The 20,076-nt window shown below is 40.2% G+C and overlaps 1 protein-coding gene across 3 annotated transcripts in view; it reads left to right on the top strand.

Annotated features, from left to right (window-relative positions):
* Positions 1-20,076, top strand: part of LOC309616220 (zinc finger protein 550-like) — a 35,419-nt gene that overhangs the window by 8,700 nt on the left and 6,643 nt on the right. For 2 of the 3 annotated variants that reach the window (XM_082366557.1, XM_082366556.1), the window contains exons 2-4: positions 3-129; positions 1,671-1,741; positions 17,770-17,935. In XM_082366557.1, the coding sequence (XP_082222683.1) occupies positions 96-129; positions 1,671-1,741; positions 17,770-17,935 (271 nt within the window). In that variant the 5' untranslated portion in view covers positions 3-95. The remainder of the gene's footprint in view (positions 1-2; positions 130-1,670; positions 1,742-17,769; positions 17,936-20,076) is intronic. The other variant, XM_082366558.1, reaches the window with a different exon arrangement.

The following is a 20,076-nucleotide window of genomic DNA, read 5'->3' as shown; positions in this document are numbered from 1 at the left end:
AGGGCAGTATAACCTTTGAGGACGCGACAGTTTACTTCTCCTGGGAGGAATGGGCTCTCCTTGATGAGACTCAGAAACTCCTATACTGCGATGTGATGCTGGAGAACTTTGCACTTATGGCCTCTGTAGGTAAGACCCTCATACCTGCCCCAATACCTTTTCCTTTTCCCCAGGAACAGATTAGTCTTTCTCACATCAGGACCACAGGCACTGCTTTCTTCCCCAGTTCCCCGGGTAGGTGCTCTGGTTGCTAGGGCTGAGCTGTTTGTACTGTCCTGTCCTTTTCCCACTTAGCCCAATACCTGCTGCCCCAAAGCCTTACAGGGAAGGAGTCAGGAGTCTTGAAGTTAGCCTTTTGGACCTCACCTTGCTTTCCCTTTCTCTGGCCAGGTGACGCCTCTGCCCTAGGGTCTACTCACTTCCCCTAGCTGATGTATCCTTATATCTGCCTATGCTATTAATCGCAGTCACTGACATGGTTGCTACTTTTGTGGCCCATGGGCTATTCTTTTTTTTTTAATATTTATGTAATTTATTTATTTGGTTGCACTGGGTCTTAGTTGCAGTAAGTGAGCTCCTTAGTTGCGGTTTGCGGGCTCCTTAGTTGCGGCTCGCTGGCTCCTTAGTTGTGGCATGCGAACTCGTAGTTGAGGCATGCATGTGGAATCTAGTTCCCTGACTAGGGATCGAACCCGGGCCCCCTGCAGTGGGAGCGCAGAGTCTTAACCACTGCACCACCAGGGAAGTCCCCCACGGGCTATTCTTGCAAGATCCTCCTCTGAGGGTTTTTTGGTAATGTTGAGTTTTCTTTCCTATGAGTTGCTCTGGGCCAGTGCTGGCCACTCACCTGTCCAGTCTTCTCCTTAGAACTTGCGTCATCCAGGTACTATGTTCACCTGGGGATAGGGGAAGAGCTATGGGTGCTTCTCAGGGTGAGCATGATTCCAGCTCCACAAAATGGGCTCAGAGGGTCCCTGGCCCTATTGAGTAGCAGGTAAGAGGACGTGACATCAGGGCTGTGTTCACTTCATACCATAACTCTGTTCTGTTTGCATTACTATTTTGGTGCCAGTGGCCACACCTCATTTCTACCTTTCCTTCTTCATTCTTGCCACTTTGCCAACTTGTCATTTCTACACTGACTCTCAGCCCAGGGTGAATCCTCAGTTCTCACAGTGGATTCCACATCTCACCCATTCTTCTCCACTGCTCCATCTCACAGTGTTCTCCACCATTGCACCACACGTATTATGTTGTGAGATGTGCACATATCTTTAAGTAGTCTTTGAACAAGAGCTACTCGGATGCAATTGTGTTTTCTTGGGCCCATATACATCCTTCCGCACAGTACTCCTGTGTCATCAGCAGGCAAGTGCTGAAAACCATTCAGAGTGAGTTGTAGACCTGGCTCTCCTCTTCGTGCTGCACCCCATCCTTTCTCCTTCACTTGGTCCTTCGCTGTATCCTTCATTTCCCCCATGCTGTGACCTTTAGAGGACCATTACTGCACAGCAGCTGCTTCTCAACCTGACTCCAATTCCCTCCTCCTGGCAATAATCCTGTGGACTCACGTACACTCATTCATTAGTGTATCAGATGCACATTTGTGATTGGGGTTGCCCCTTCCCACCAGAGCCAACTGCACTTCACCTGTATTTCTTTGATTTCAGGTTATTGGCATGAAGTGGAAGATGAGGAGGCACCTTCTGAGCAGAGTGCTTCTGTAGAAAGAATGTCACAGGTCAGGACTCCCGAAGCAGGTCCCTTTCCCCAGAAAGCCCACCCCTGTGAGACATGTGTCTCTGTCTTGAAAGACAGTTTGCACTTGGCTGAGGAAAGGGGCACACATCCCAGACAAAAACCATACACTTATGGAGCATGTGGGAAACAATTCTTTTAGTGTAAACCTTCACGAGAAGCAGCACTGTAGAGAAAAACTTTCAGAAGGAATGTGGCAGGGCCTCGTTTGTGAAGAGCTACACATTCCATGTGCCAAGGAATTCCTTCACCTGTAACAAAGTTGGGAAGTGCTTCCTGGTCAGTTTGGGCCTCTTGTAGCACCAGGCCACTTACAACAGAAGAAGCCACACAGCAGCGCTGAGTGTGGGGTGGCTGTTCACAGTAGGAAAAATGATTAGAAATGTGGCAAATGCAGGAAAGCCTTCAACCACAAACACACGCCTGTTTAGCACCAGAGAGTCCACAATGGAAAAAGGACTTATGCTTTCCACAAATGTGGTAAAGTCTTCAGCTTGCAAATACAGACCTGTTCTCACCAGTGAATTCACTGGAGAAAGGCCTTATTAATGCAATGAATATGGGAACTCCTTTAGCCAAAGCTCCAGCCTTATTGAACACCAGAGATTTCACACTGGAGAAAGACCTTCTGAATGCAGTGAGTATGGGAGAGTCTCTAGGAAAGCTTCAGCCTCATTAAATATTGGATAGTTCACGTTAGAGGAAGGCCTTATGAATGTAAAGAATGTGGGGAATTCTTTAGCCAAAGCACCCACCTTATTCAGCACTGGAGATTGCACACTAGAAAAAGGCCTCATGAAATGGAGCAAATGTGTAGAAGCTTTCAGTTCAAGATCTGCTCTGATTTATCACTGAAAGCTTGTCTGAAGAGGAAACTTTAGGCCAAAGGTCTGTCCTTGTTCAGCATGAGAAAATCCACAGTGGAGAAAGATTTTACAAGTGCCATGAATGTGGTAAAGCCTTCAGTCAAAGGTCTTCTCTGATTCAGCACCAAGTATTCAGTCAGATAGGCTTTATGAGTACAGTGAATTAAGAAAATCTTCATCTAAAGGTCTAACCTCGTTCAGCACCAGAAAAGTCCACACTACAGAAAGACCTTGTGAGTATAGTGAGTGTAGGAAAGCCTTCAGTTGATAGTTTGACCTCATTAGGCAGCAGGAAATTCACAGAGAGGAGTCACCATAGACATAAAGGGAATATGCAATCTCCTTGTTCAATATAATGACACTGGAGGAGAACCTTTGTGAGAAAGACATCTGCCTGATGTTGAACCTTTTATAAATGAACATCCAAAGTGAGGAGATTCTCCGTAAGTTCCAAGTTTGTGGCAAGCTTTCAGGAGCTGTCTTGCACTTGCTAGCCTGTCCAGGTCCCTTGCCAGATATGTCACTGCAAGTTTCTGTTGTAGAAGCCATCTCACCTTTACACCTGGCAGGTCCCCACAGTGGCCAGTTTCAAGATTCCAACATGATGTCACTGAACATGGAATGAGAAGAGAGGCACAGTAGCTCATCATTATATTTTTTTCCACCATACTGATAGAGTTGCCATAAATAAACCCAAGAACACAGATAACAGTAAAATGACTAGGAAGGATAAGTTTTGAGTATTTAGTACCTTTGGTTTTTTAACAGCTTTATTGGGTATGATTCAGTTAAACTGCACATAGAGTGTACAGTTTGATGTTTTTGATATATGCTTACACTCCTGAAACCAAAATATTTCCTCCTGCTCTTTTTAATCCATTCTTATTAACATAAAATTATTACTACAAGGATATAATCTCCCTTTTGCAATAGGTATTATATATATATATATAAAACTGGACAGGACTGTTATGACGCTTCATGAACTATTCCCCAGTCTTCCATTATTTATCATTGCATGGCCATTCTTGATTCATCTATCCCCATGCTTATTACTGAGTTATTTATAATCATACACATCATGTCATTTAATTCATAACCTCTTCATGATGTGTTTCCAAAATGTAAGGGCTTTATCACACAAAATAAAAATACTTTAAAATCTTATAAGATACGTTATCAGTACTCAGTTTTCTCAATTGTTTCCAAAATATGTTTGTTTTTTAAGGTGATTCATTGTGATTAGCATCCAAAATGTATCCATATGACTTTTAATAGGTATGTTTCATAAGTCTACTAACCAATAGCTGCCAGTTGCCTCCTTTTATTCTTATTTATTTGTTGAAGTTGCTGGGTCACTTGTCCATTAGAATAGATCTCATTCTAGATTTGGTTTCTTGCATCTTTCTGATTTAGTGTACTTACCCTTCTCCCATCTTTCCTGTAAACTAAATATTGAAGAGATGGATAATTGGGGTCTGCTCCTGGCAGACAGGCATGTAATGGTAACACTTGGAGATACACAAATATGACAGATGTGTGATGGTGACACACCTGGAAATGTGGTGTGACAGTGTGTTTTGCTAGCACACTGAAGCACAGTCTAGAAACACACAAATATTTTAGGTACTAAATGTACCAGGTGTGTAGTGATACTGCAGCACAATCTAGAGTCATACATATATATTTGGGGATTGTGTGTGATGGGTTTGTGATATACCTAAATACAACCTTGGAATCCTCCCACATACCCTTGGGACACTGTGTGACAAGTGTTGGGATGTTAACACTCTTCAACACTGCCAGGACCCAGACACATATACAACATCCATAGAGAAAAGATGTGTGACAGACATGAGACACATTCAACTGACATGCAAAACACACCAATGATCTGTGAGACAGGATGGAGGTACTGACACACCACAGCAAGTATGGTGACACAAATACTCTATGGAGACTTGTGAGACAGGCATGTGATAGGGGTGCCCCAATGCCTGGTGTATAGGCCACATGCTGCCATCACACAGTTTTCATGGATTGAGTGTGATGAGACAGGAACCCCCTGGCTTGGAGAGAACAAAACTCCCTCCATCATGATGCACTGATGGGGGTCAGAACAGGGAGCCAGGGTGCACATCTCGGCACAACCTAGAGACTCGCCCATATTTGATGATTGGGTGTGAGCACAATGGGACACATGGTGGGAAGGGAATAGCTTGAACCAGGTAGCAGAAGCCTTTGCTTTGAAATGCCTGCTGGGAAGGCCTGGAAGTAGCAATCTGACCAGGGCAGTAGGGCAGGGACTTTACAGGTCTTACAGGAAGAGTCAGCCTGCATTCAGCCAGTTTGGGAATCATTGGTCAAAGGTGGTTCTAGGAGAGGTAGGGAACGTTCTTGCGGATTAGCAGTCATTGTTGGGCATTTTGCATTTTACCCAGAGGGGTAGGTATGAGCAATCAGGGCTAAGGTCACATGCAAGAAGGTATATGGAGGTACCCACACATATGAGGGCCACATTGAAAATTCTCAATCCTTCAGGGTCTCTCCCAACATCCACAATATTAACAGTGATAATGAAGTGACAGCTGAATATTGAGACATGGTGGGGGGGGTACCCTGAACTGGCATTTGAGGGATGACCAACAGGACCTTGGAGATGAATCATTGCATGTGGCAGTGAGAGCAAGGGGTGCATCTGGGTGACACCAGTGGCCCTGTTAGGGATGCCCTGGAGGTGGTGACCCCATCCATGGAAACGGCTTTCAAGTGAGGTTAGAAAGCTTTCGGAAAGGGCCCCTCGTAGAAGAGGGGCTAGGGAGTCCAAGGTAGAGATGTTGCAGTGTGGTTAGTTAATGGTCTGAGGCTCAGCAGATAATCTGTGCAGGAGAGGAATCTGGGAGTCCCAGCCTAAATGGGGGCATGAACAGGTTTTGGGGAAGAGAGGTAAAGGTATTTACAGCTCAGGAGCTGTAATAATGATATAAAATGTTCAATTAAAAGCAGAGAAGGCAGGAAAAAGAGGGAAATATTAAGAAAAGAACAAGTAGAAAACACTTATGTTATTAATCCAACTATATCAATAATTACTTTAAATGTGAATGACCTAAATATACTAACTGTAGAGATGGAAACTTCAGAGTGGATTTAAAAAAAAAAAAACCCAACCGTGTATTTTCTACAAGAAACCCACTTTAAATATAAAGACACTGACAGGTTAAAAGTTAAGGGATAGAGAAAGCTGCACCATATTATCACTAATCAAAAGAAAGTAGGAGTAGCTATATTAATATCAGACTTCAAAGCAAGGGAATTTTTCAGGGAGGTATTACATAATGATAAAGAAGTCAGTTCTCTAAGAAGGTATAACAACCCTTAATGTGGATGTTCCTAACAACAGAGCTTCAGAATATGTGAGGTAAAGAACACTTAAACTCAACAGTAAGAAAACAAACAACCCAGTTGAAAAATGGGCAAAAGATCTGAACAAATACCTTACCAAAGAAGATATAGATAGGGCAAACAAGCATATAAAAAGATGTACATCAGATGTCATTAGGGAATTGTAAATTAAGAAATTAATGAGATACCCACACACGTCTATTAGACTGAATAAATTTTTTAAAACCTGATAATACCTAATTCTGGCAAGTATGTAGTGCAATAGGAACTCTCATTCATTGCTACTGGGAATGCAAAATGGTATAGCTATTGTTATGGCTCCCCTGCCCCCGCAAATCATGTATTAAAGCCCTAACCCCCAGTGTGACTGTATTGGGAGACAGGGTCTTTAAGAAGCTAATTAAAGTTAAATGAGGACAGAAGGGAAGGGCACTAATCCAACAGGACTGGTGTCTATATTAAAAGAGGAAGAGATACCAGATCTGTCTCTCTCCCTCTCTGTGTGCGCACACAGAGGAAGGCCATGTGAGCACAGAACAAGAAGGCAGGCATCTGCAAGCCAGGGAGAGAGCTCTTATAGAAACTGAATTTTCTGACATCTTGATCTTGGAATTCTAGCCCCCAGGGCTGTGAGAAAATAAATTTTTGTTGTTTAAGCCACCCAGTCTGTGGTATTTTGTTATGGTAGCCCAAGCTGACTAATGCAGCCACTTTGCAAGACAGTTTGGCAATTTCTTAAAAAGTTAAACATAGTCTTGCCATATGATCCAGCAGTCATGCTGCTATGTATTTACTCTATTGAGTTGAAAACTTATGTCCGCACAAAAACTTGCACATGAATGCAGCTTTATTCATAATTTTCCAAAACCAAAAGCAAGTAAGATGTCATTCTATATGTGACTGGACTAAAACAACAACAACGATAACACACACACACAAAATAAACAAAACAAAACTGTGATACATACATACAATGGAATTCAGTGATTTTTTTTAAATGAGCTGTCAAGTCACAAAAGACATGGAAATATTTGTATTTCTCCATCTGCTTTTTTCACTTAGCATAATAATACCATTCATGTTGTTGCAAATGACAGGATTCCATTCTTTTTTATGGCTGAGTAGTATTCCATTGTGTATATATACATATTCTTTATCCATTCATCCATCAATGGACATTTAGGTTGTTTCTGTATCTTGGCTATTGTACATAGTGCTGCAATGAACATATAGGTGCATATATCTTTTCAAATTAGTATTTTTGTGGTTTTTGGATGAGTACCCAGGAGTGGAATAGCTGGGTCATATGGTAGCTCTATTTTTAAGAGGAATCTCCATACTGTTTTCCATGGTGGCTGCACCAATTTACATTCCCAACAGTGTACTAGGGTTCCCTTTCTCCACACCCTCTCCAACACTTGTTATTTCCTATCTTTTCAATGATAACCATTTTAACAGTGTGAGGTGATGTCTCATTGTGGGTTTTTTTTTTTTTCTCATTTTGTTTGCCCTACATATACCTTTTTCATTGTGGTTTTGATTTGCATTTTCCATAATTAGTGACGTTGAACATCTTTTCATGTGCCTGAATTGGCCATCTGTATGTCTTTTTAAGAAAAATATTCAGATCCTCTGCCCATTTTTTAAATTGGATTGTTTGGTTTTTTGTTGTTGACTTTTATGAGTTCTTTACATATTTTGGATATTAACCGCTTATCACTCATATGTGGACTCTAAAAACAAACAAACAAGTGAAATAAAACTCAGATGCAGAGATCAGATTAGTGATTAGCAGAGGGGAATGGGGATGCAGAATGGGGAAAAATAAAGGGGGTCAACTGTATGGTAATGGATGGTAGACTTGTGGTGGTGATCACTTTGCAGTTTGTACAGATACTGAATTATAATGCTGTACACCAGAAACTTATTATTTTTTTTATATAAATTTATTTTATTTATTTATTTTTGGCTGTTTTGGGTCTTCGTTTCTGTGCGAGGGCTTTCTCCAGTTGCGGCGAGCAGGGGCCACTCTTCATCGCGGTGCGTGGGCCTCTCACTGTCGCGGCCTCTCCCGTTGCGGAGCACAGGCTCCAGACACGCAGGCTCAGTAGTTGTGGCTCACAGGCTTAGTTGCTCCGCGGCATGTGGGATCTTCCCAGACCAGGACTCGAACCCGTGTCCCCTGCATTGGCAGGCAGAATCTTTTTTTTTTTTTTTTAAAGAATCACATTGAAGTGAAACTTTGCTGGGTTTTTTTTTTGTGTTTTTTTTTTGTTTGTTTTTAAATTTTATTTATTTATTTATTTATTTATGGCTGCATGGGTCTTCGTTTCTGTGCGAGGGCTTTCTCTTGTTGCGGCAAGCGGGGGCCACTCTTCATCGCGGTGCGCGGGCCTCTCATTATCGCGGCCTCTCTTGTTGCGGAGCACAGGCTCCAGACGCGCAGACTCAGTAATTGTGGCTCACGGGCCCAGCCGCTCCGCGGCATGTGGGATCCTCCCAGACCAGGGCTCGAACCCGTGTCCCCTGCATTGGCAGGCAGACTCTCAACCACTGCGCCACCAGGGAAGCCCGGCAGGCAGATTCTTAACCACTGCACCACCAGGGAAGCCCCAGAAACTTATTTTTTAAGCAAAGCATCACCTGGAGGGCTTGTTAACACAGAGATTGCTGGGCTCCATTGCCAGAGTCTCTGCTTCAGTAGTCTCTGCTTCACACTTTGAGCATGACTTCTGTAGACCAACTATTTGCATAGATTATTTTCTGCACAGGTGGCAGTGCTAAGTGGATATTGTCTTCTTTGTTTCTATTTCATTTATTTCTGCTCTGATCTTTATGATTTCTTTCCTTCTACTAACTTTGGGTTTTGTTTGTTCTTCTTTCTCTAGTTCCTTTAGGTGTAAGGTTAGGTTGTTTATTTGAGATGTTTGTTGTTTCTTGAAGTAGGATTGTATTGCTATAAACTTCCCTCTTAGAACTGCTTTTGCTGCATCCCATAGGTTTTGGATCGTCGTGTTTTCATTGTCATTTGTCTCTAGGTATTTTTTGATTTCCTCTTTGATTTCTTCAGTGATCTCTTGGTTATTTAGTTACATATTTTTTAACCTCCATGTATTTGTGTTTTTTATGTTCTTTTCCCTGTAATTGATTTCTAATCTCATAGCGTTGTGGTCAGAAAAGATGCTTGATATGATTTCAGTTTTCTTAAATTTACCGAGGCTTGATTTGTGTGTGACCCAAGATGTGATCTATCCTGGAGAATGTTCCGTGTGCACTTGAGAAGAAAGTGTAATCTGCTGTTTTTGGATGGAATGTCCTATAAATATCAATTAAATCTATCTGGTCTATTGTGTTATTTAAAGCTTGTGTTTCCTTATTAATTTTCTGTTTGGATGATCTGTCCATTGGTGTAAGTGAGGTGTTAAAGTCTCCCACTATTATTGTGTTACTGTCGAGTTCCTCTTTTATAGCTGTTAGCAGTTGCCTTATGTATTGAGGTGCTCCTGTGTTGGGTGCATATATATTTATAATTGTTATATCTTCTTCTTGGATTGATCCCTTGATCATTATGTAGTGTCCTTCCTTGTCTCTTGTAACATTCTTTATTTTAAAGTCTACTTTATCTGATATGAGTATTGCTACTCCAGCTGTCTTTTGATTTCCATTTGCATGGAATATCTTTTTCCATCCCCTCACTTTCAGTCTGTATGTGTCCCTAGGTCTGAAGTGGGTCTCTTGTAGACAGCATATATATGGGTCTTGTTTTTGTATCCATTCAGCAAGCCTGTGTCTTTTGGTTGGAGCATTTAATCCATTCACATTTAAGGTAATTATCGATATGTATGTTCCTATTACCATTTTCTTAATTGTTTTGGGTTTGTTTTTGTAGGTCCTTTTCTTCTCTTGTGTTTCCCACTTAGAGAAGTTCCTTTAGCATTTGTTGTAGAGCTGGTTTGGTGATGCTGAATTCTCTTAGCTTTTGCTTGTCTGTAAAGCTTTTGATTTCTCCGTCGAATCTGAATGAGATCCTTGCCGGGTAGAGTAATCTTGGTTGTAGGTTCTTCCCTTTCATTACTTTAAATATGTCATGACACTCCCTTCTGACTTGTAGAGTTTCTGCTGAGAAGTCAGCTGTTAACCTTATGGGAGTTCCCTTGTATGTTATTTGTCGTTTTTCCCTTGCTGCTTTCAATAATTTTTCTTTGTCTTTAATTTTTGCCAATTTGATTACTATGTGTCTCGGCATGTTTCTCCTTGGGTTTATCCTTTATGGGACTCTCTGCACTTTCTGGACTTGGATGGCTATTTCCTTTCCCATGTTAGGGAAGTTTTTGACTATAATCTCTTCAAATATTTTCTCGAGTCCTTTGTCTCTCTCTTCTCCCTCTGGGACCCCTATAATGCAAATGTTGTTGCGTTTAATGTTGTCCCAGAGGTCTCTTAGGCTGTCTTCATTTATTTTCATTCTTTTTTCTTTACTCTGTCTCACAGCAGTGAATTCCACCATTCTGTCTTCCAAGTCACTTATCCGTTCTTCTGCCTCAGTTACTCTGCTATTGATTCCTTCTAGTGTATTTTTCATTTCAGTTATTGTACTGTTCATCTCTGTTTGTTCTTTAATTCTTCTAGGTCTTTGTTAAACATTTCTTGCATCTTCTTGATCTTTGCCTCCATTCTTTTTCCGAGGTCCTGGATCATCTTCACTATCATTATTCTGAATTCTTTTTCTGGAAGGTTGCCTATCTCCACTTCATTTAGTTGTTTTTCTGGGGTTTTATCTTGTTCCTTCATCTGGTACATAGCCCTCTGCCTTTTCATCTTGTCTGTCTTTCTGTGAATGTGGTTTTTGTTCCACAGGCTGCAGGATTGTAGTTTTTCTTGCTTCTGCTCATGCTAAGTGGATATGATGCAGAAATAATGCAACACCAGGACAAAGCAAAACAAAATTCAGCTTGCTTTGCTGAAATTTCATGCTATTTAATATCTACTCTCTCTTGGGCTCTCTGAAAAAATCTCTTGATGTTTATATTTGTAACCAACACCAAAATGAGCTTGATGTAAGAATTTATTCCATTGCCCAACATCTCATTTGTGATGACAAAAGATTTTTCTTCTTTATGAGATTGAAAGAGAGAAGGAGAGAGAGAGAGAGATTGGTCTTGTTTGGATGATGAACTGAACAAACCAACAATAAAATGCCATCTTTGATATAATCAGGAAATTTTAAGTACAAACTGAGTATTAAGGAATCTTTTTACATTTTTTAGGTATGATATTGGCATGGTTATATTTTTTAAATGTTCTTATCTGTGGGAGATGCATACTGAAGTAATTATAGGATTTTCCTTAAACTGCTCCAACCAGGAAAAAAAAAGAGGGGACAGATGAAACAAGAGTAGCAAAAATTAGGATAAATGTTGAAACTGAGTGATCTGTATGTGGGGACTTATTAAATTCTTCTTTTTAATGTATATTCTTATTTGCAAATTGCTAAGTGAAAGAAGCTAGTCTGGAAAGGCAACTGTATGATTCTAATTATATGACATTTGATAAAAGGCAAAACTATAGATACAGTAAGATCAGTGGTTGCTAGGGGTTAGAGAGAAGGTTGGAGGGATGAATATATAAAGCACAGGGGATTTTTATGGCTGTGAAATTATTCTCTGATACTGTTATATATTTGTCAAAACCCATAGAACTGTACAATACAAAAAGTGAACCTTAATGTGTGCAAATTAAAATAACAATTTAGGAGATTGAGAGATCCCAGAAAATAATGCATACTGCAACCAGAGAATCTAACTGTATTATGAATGTATGAAACAACCTCACAGAGGGAATGGGGAAAAGGTGCTGACCTAAGTAACTTTGGAAATGAATGGGATCTATAAGACTAAAGGCAAATTGAACTGCAAATATGCACTTTAGTTGATAAAGTTGTCCCTGCAGGAGTACAGGTTAACAATTCTGATAGTGCTATATATGTACCCTGGTATTGAACTATTAAGTTAATGGATGGTGGATGGTAGGAGCCAGGTGTTTCACTGTTGGAGCAGGAATTTACAGATAAGTAAAGAAAGGAGACTAGAATGATCCATGTGGTAGTGGATTAGAGTGGAGGCATCAGTAAGAACTCGTTTAATTTTATATAGATACAGATGGTCTATACAGATACAGATTAGTGTATACACATATTTCTTTGTTTTGTTAGCTGAGAGGGCCTAAAAGCAATGACATCCCAAGTAACAGTGAGCACACCTAGTGCTCAGATCTTGATTCTAATACAATTCTCTAATAAAATGAATCAAGGCTCCTTGGAGAAATGGCTGAGTCTAGGACTGGGTCAATCTAGTAATGCCAGAAAGTAAGGAAGTCCTCCAAAAAAACACACAATGATGGGAGTATGTCAAAGAGACACAGGGAACCAACTGAAAGAGCTCCCATTAGCCAAAGATGGAAAAATTTGAGTAACAGTATATATATATGTGTATCTCTGTGTGTGTGTGTGTATATATATATATGTAATTACACCTCAAAGTATAATAGTATATGAATACATATTGATACAAATAGATTATTGAATAAGTTAATAAATGAGGAATAAAAGACAAATCTCCTGTGCTGAAGAATTCTAAAAAACTTAGTAGATACTCCACACTAAGGGAGAGGGAGTATAACTCCCCACTCCTTAAGTATGGGCAGTGCATAGTGACTTACTTTCTAAGAGTACAGTATGGACAGTGGGGAACCCTGATGAACACTACTTCAGCCAAGTAATCAAAGTGAGCATCAATAGGCAGCCATAAATCATGTTGATAGTATGTATCCTTCCTATGATGTGGTAAAAATGGCATTCTACATCTCTGATCTTCCTCCCCCACAACGATAGGCCCGTTAGAAAAGTCCCACAATCATGAAAAAAAAAAACAACAGTTAAGTTCCAATAGAGGGGCATCCAACAATATACCTGACCAAAACTGTCAAGATCATCAAAAACAAGCAAAGTCTGAGAAACTGTCACAGCCAAGAAGAGCCTGAGGAGGCATAACTAATGCAGTGTGGTATCTTGGATGGGGTTCTAGAACAGAAAAATGACTTTAGATAAATACTAAGGTAGTCAGAATGAACTATGGACTTTAGTTAATAATAATATATCAATACTGGTTCATTAATTGTAACAAATGTACCATACTAATGTAAGATGTTAATAATAGGGGAAACTGGGGAGGGAAGTGGTAAATATGGGAATTCTCTATTATCTGCTGACTTTTTCTGTAAATCTGATATGGTTCTAAGAAATATAATTACTAGTAATTACAAAAAAAGAAGAAACTTCCAAACTCTTACACACATGCACGCACACACACACACACACACACACACACGAGTCCTTACATAAGCCATTCACTCCAATGTTTGCTTTTGCAACATTTTTTCTTTAATTCTCAGAACAACCTAGTGATGTGGTAACTATTACTATATCTATGGGGAAGTTGAGGCTCAAAGAAATGAAGTGCTTGAGGGTGGAATACTCCCAAACTCATTTTACGGGGACATCATCACCCTGATACCAAAACCAGACAAAGATATCACAAAAAAAAGAAAATTCCAGGCCAATATCACTGATGAACATAGACAAAAAATACTAGCAAACCAAATCCAACAGCACATTAAAAGGATCATACACCATGATCAAATGGGATTTATTCCAGGGATGTAAGGATTCTTCAGTACATGCAAATCAATCAATGTGATACACCATATTAGCAAATTGAAGGAGAAAAACCATATGATCATCTCAATAGATGCAGGAAAAAGCTTTTGACAAAATTCAACACCCATTTATGTTAAAAAAAACTCTCCAGAAAGTGGGCATAGAGGGAACCTACCTCAACATAATAAAGACCATATATGACAAACCCACAGTAAACATTATTCTCAATGGTGAAAAACTGAAAGCATTTCCTCTAAGATCAGGAACAAGACAAGGGTGTCCACTCTCGCCACTATTATTCAACATAGTTTTGGAAGTCCTAGCCATGGCAATCAGAGAAGAAAAAGAAATAAAAGAGTCCAAATTGGAAAAGAAGAAGTAAAACTGTCACTGTTTGCAGATGACATGACATTATACATAGAAAATTCTAAAGATGCCACCAGAAAACTACTAAAGCTAATCAATGAATTTAGTAAAGTCATAGGATACAAAACTAATACACAGAAATCTCTTGCATTCCCATACACTAACAACGAGAGATCAGAAAGAGAAATTAAGGAAACAATCCTATTTACCATTGCAACAAAAAGAATAAAATACCTAGGAATAAACCTACCTAAGGAGGCAAAATACCTGTACACAGAAAACTATAAGATACTGATGAAAGAAATCAAAGATGACACAAACAGATGGAGAGATATACCATGTTCCTGGATTGGAAGAATCAATATTGTGAAAATGATTATACTACCCAAAGCAAGCTACAGATTCAATGCAATCCCTATTAAATTACCAATGGCATTTTTCACAGAACTACAACAAAAATTTTTACAATTTGTATGGAGACACAAAAGACCCCGAATAGCCAAAGCAATCTTGAGAAAGGAAAACGGAGCTGGAGGAATCAGACTCCCCAACTTCAGACTATACTGCAAAGCTACAGTAATCAAGACAGTATGATACTGGCACAAAAACAGAAATATAGATCAATGGAACAGGATAGAAAGCCCAGAGACAAACCCACGCACCTATGATCTCCTAATCTATGACAAAGGAGGCAAAAATATACAATGGAGAAAAGACAGCCTCTTCAATAAATGGTGCTAGGAAAACTGGACAGCTACATGTAAAAGAATGAAATTAGAACACTTCCTAACACCATACACAAAAATAAACTCAAAATGGATTAAAGACCTAAATGTAAGGCCGGACACTATAAAACTCTTAGAGGAAAACATAGGTAGAACACTCTTTGACATAAGTTGCAGCAAGATCTTTTTTGACCCACCTCCTAGAGTAATGAAAATAAAAACAAAAATAAACAAATGGGACGTAATAAAACTTAAAACTTTTGCACAGCAAAGGAAACCATAAACAAGAGGAAAAGACAACCCTCAGAATGGGAAAAAATATTTTCAAATGAAGCAACTGACAAAGGATTAATCTCCAAAATATACAAGCAGCTCATGCAGCTCAGTATCAAAAAAACAAACAACCCAATCAAAAAATGGGTGGAAGACCTAAATAGACATTTCTCCAAAGAAGACATACAGATGGCCAACAAACACATGAAAAGATGCTCAACATCACTAATTATTAGAGAGACGCAAATCAAAACTGCCCTGAGGTATCACCTCATACCAATCAGAATGGCCATCATCAAAAAAATCTACAAACAGGAAATGCTGGAGAGGGTGTGGAGAAAAGGGAACCCTCATGCACTGTTGGTGGGAATGTAAATTGATACAGCCACTATGAAAAACAGTTTGGAGGTTCCTTAAAAAACTAAAAATAGAACTACCATATGACCCAGCAATACAACTGCTGGGCATATACCCTGAGAAAACCATAATTCAAAAAGACACTTGCACCCCAATGTTCATAGCAGCACTATTTACAATATCCAGGACACTGAAGCAACCTAAATGTCCATCAACAGAGGAATGGATAAAGAATATGTGGTACTTACATACAATGGAATATTACTCAGCCATAAAAAGGAACAAAATTGGGTCATTTGTAGGGATGTGGATGGACCTAGAGAGTGTCATACAGAGTGAAGTAAGTCAGAAAGAGAAAAACAAATATCATATATTAATGCATATATGTGGAATTTAGAAAAATGGTATAGATGATCTTATCTGCAAAGCAGAAATAGAGACACAGACATAGAGAACAAATGTATGGATACCAAGGGGGGAGGGAGGGTGGGAGGAGTTGGGAAACTGGGATTGACACATATACACTATTGATACCATGTATAAAATAGATAATTAATGAGAACCTACTGTAGAGCACAGGCAACTCTACTTAATGCACTGTGGTTACCTAAGTGGGAAGGAAATCCAAAAAGGAAGGGATATATGTATATGTATAGCTGATTCATTTTGCTGTACAGTAGAAACTAACACAACATTGTAAAGCAACTATACTCCAATAAAAATTAATTTAAAATAATTTTTGTTAAGAGGGTTAAAAAAACATGAAGTGCTTGGAGAAAATATTTGCAAATGAAGCAACTGACAAAGGATTAATCTCCAAAATTTGCAAGCAGCTCATACAGCTCAATATCAAAAAAACAAACAACCCAATCCAAAAATGGGCAGAAGACCTAAATAGACATTTCTCCAAAGAAGATATACAGATTGCCAACAAACACATGAAAGGATGCTCAACATCATTAATCATTAGAGAAATGCAAATCAAAACTACAATGAGATATCATCTCACACCGGTCAGCATGGCCATCATCAAAAAATCTAGAAACAATAAATGCTGGAGAGGGTGTGGAGAAGAGGGAACACTCTTGCACTGTTGGTGGGAATGTAAATTGATACAGCCACTATGGAGAACAGTATGGAGGTTCCTTAAAGAACTAAGAACTACCATATGACCCAGCAATCCCACTACTTGGCATATACCCTGAGAAAACCATAATTCAAAAATAGTCATGTACCAAATTGTTCATTGCAGCTCTATTTGCAATAGCCAGGACATGGAAGCAACTTAAGTGTCCATCAACAGATGAATGGATAAAGAAGATGTGGCACATATATACGATGGAATATTACTCAGCCATAAAAAGAAACGAAATGGAGTTATTTGTAGTGAGATGGATGGACCTAGAGTCTATCATACAGAGTGAAGTAAGTCAGAAAGAGAAAAATATTGTATGCTAACACATATATATGGAATCTAAGGGGGAAAAAATGGTCATGAAGAACCTAGGGGCAAGACAGGAATAAAGACACAGACCTACTAGAGAATGGACTTGAGGATATGGGGAGGGGGAAGGGGAAGCTGTGACAAAGTGAGAGAGTGGCATGGACATATATACACTACCAAACGTAAAATAGATAGCTAATGGGAAGCAGCCGCATAGCACAGGGAGATCAGGTCTGTGCTTTGTGACCACCTGGAGGGGTGGGAGGGAGGGAGACACAAGAGGGAAGAGATATGGGAACATATGTATATATATAACTGATTCACTTTGTTATAAAGCAGAAACTAACACACCATTGTAAAGCAATTATACTCCAATAAAGATGTTAAAAAAAAAAAAAAAATGAAGTGCTTTCCCCAAGGTCATGTACCTGGCAAATTTTTGTTTCTAAAGGATGGACTGAAACCTAGGAATCTGGGTCCAGACCTGGGACTTTAGACACTTTAACAGACCCTATGAAGCCCTTGGCATCGTGCTGATACACAGTGAGGACCAGTGAGGCTCAGCTGCTGCTGCCATTATTATTGGAATTTTTATCTTATTTTCCCATTCTCTGACACACCAGAGCACTTACTGTCTGCACCTTATAGTCCTATGGACTTGTCCTAACCTTGTGTCATTCTCCAATGGCTTCCCCCATTGATGGCATTTCTCTCTGGTACAACTGCATTATGTGAAAGGCAGCATCAGCCTCCACACTGAACACAGCAAAGAGCTTGGCTCACTAGATGTGCTTGGTGATTAAGGCCTTGAGTCTCTCTGCATCTTTAGCAGTGACCAAGCAACACTCTAATCTCATCTAACAGTCCCAAAGTCAAGGTGGCTGTCTCTGTTTGACTTTCCAGGTGTCGATGATCTTCAGGTTCTTGGCCATGACCTTCACTTGGGAGGAGTGGGGGCAATTGGATCTGGCACAGAAGACCCTGTATCAGGAGGTAATGCTGGAGACCTGCAGTCTTCTGGTCTTACTGGGTAAGGATCACCTCCCTCCCGTGTGGGGAACCCGCAGCCTCTTTCTTCATTTTACCCTCTCACTCCAGGCCTGACTGGTAGACAAGGCCCCTGGAGTCCACCCTCCCTCCCACCCATAACTCCTGCTGTGTTCCTGTCCCACCTCCTCTTTCCTGGTCTCCCTGTGTCCAGCCAAGCACCATGAAGGGCCAACAAACAGGAAGTAAAACCAAGAACTAAATGAAGCCCACCTTCACCCCAGTACCTAGTACAGGCTGGCCTTAGTCTGAGGCCCTTATTCCAGATTCTTACTGGAGCGAAACTGAATGGTCAAGCTTTGTTGGATTAGGTGTCCCCATAACCCAGTGAGCAGGGGCTAGAGATGAAGGACCATTTTCCAAAACGTCCATGGGTCAGGCAGGCCACCCAGCAACAGTGAAACTACACAATCTCGGTTTAAAGGCTTATTTTTTCCCCAGATGCCTGCATGATCATCCCTTGCTTCCTAAGGCCTGGGCCACAATCCTCTGCTGGTACAGAAGATGATGTTTGAGGGTGTGCAGACAATATCAGCTGGCATTGATGGATACCTGAGAAAGCCGTTCCTTTTCCCCTTCTCTTTCCTGCCTTCTGATTCTTGTCAGGAGGGTCTTAGTTTAGTGAGAAATCATTGATGTCTCCCCTAACTTTGGCTACTTTTCCTTTTCAACACGAGGAGCAGCCCCTGACTCATACTGCAGGGCAGGCCACATAAGCTTGCTGGAACTTATAACATTATTCTGTTTTCATTATTATATTTTGATGGTAACCTATTTGTGAAAAGGGAATCTAGTTTTACCATTTACAAGTGATATAAGATTCCCCTTCTGAAGAAATCAATTTAAGTAAACAAAATATGGGTCAACTTTTTTTAAAAAAGCAGTTTATAATAGTGAACACAGCTAATGCTCCCTGGTCACTCACACCCCATGGCAGGCCCTGTTCCTGACATGACTGTTGCTACTCCACTCATTCTCACAGTATCTTTTGCTCATTCTGAACCCAGTTCTCTCCCCTCCAGGAACCTGCTGCCCAAAGACAACTATGCCAGTTTTTAGCATGAGTTATTATTTGAATATGCTTATTTATTTGAGGTATAACTTATATTCAGTAAAATGTACAGTCTTCAGTGTCTAACTCAATTGTACATTTTTCTGTGTACCCACTCATATGACTTCCACCTGGATCAAGTTGTGGAGCATTTTTTGCCCCAAAGCAGGTTTTCCCCAGTCTCTCAGTCAGTTCCCCACCAAAGACACCACTCTGCTGACCTCCACACCCAGAGATTGGATTAACCTGTTCCTGAACATTATATGAATGGAATCACACAGTGTACGCTGCTTTATGTTTGGAGTCTTTCACTCAACATCCTTTTTTGTGAGATTCATAGTACAAGGATTAATTTCTGTCCTGAGACTGTTGATGCACATGTCTTCTGCTTTATACAGATTCCCTTTGCCTCACTTTGCACCATCACAAATCATAGCTCCAGAATAGCAGAACACTCAACATTTCCCAAATGAAACAGAAAGAGGTCAGACAGTCAGGCATCAGTTGACTTATACTTTTCAGTCCTCCCTGGGTACCTGAATCACTTGGAGAGCCTTTTTTTTTTTAACAGCTTTATTTATTTTTTATTTTTTATTTTTTTTAAAACATCTTTCTTGGAGTATGATTGCTTCACAATGGTGTGTTAGTTTCTGCTTTATAACAGAGTGAATCAGAGTGACTTGGAGAGCTTTTAAGGCATTCTTGTCCAGGCTTCTTCCCCAGAGATTTCGTTCCATTTGGCTCATGGTCAAAACCGGGCATTCTCAAGTGGTTCTGATGCCCAGGGAGGTTGGAACACTGAAAATAGCTTCCAAGATGAGGGTGTCACCTTCCTGGGGTCCCATGGCTGTGTATAAAGGGAAGGGTACCCTTGAATTTGATTCTGAGGGATGGAGATCAGGGGGAATGGGTGTTAGGTAGACAGCCATCACTACCCTCTACAGACCTTTGGTCCAAGGATGGTGTTTGTGCTCTTGGTTTACAGGTCACTCACAGGTCAGCATTTTCTTTGCAGGTGTGGGAGCAGCCTCATTCCAAGATCCCATCCTTGAATATCATACTGAATAAGAGAG

This window comes from Balaenoptera borealis, assembly GCF_965194805.1.
Source record: "Balaenoptera borealis genome assembly, chromosome: 19".
Classification (NCBI taxonomy): Eukaryota; Metazoa; Chordata; class Mammalia; order Artiodactyla; family Balaenopteridae; genus Balaenoptera; species Balaenoptera borealis.
This window is presented reverse-complemented; position numbering and strand designations above follow the sequence as displayed.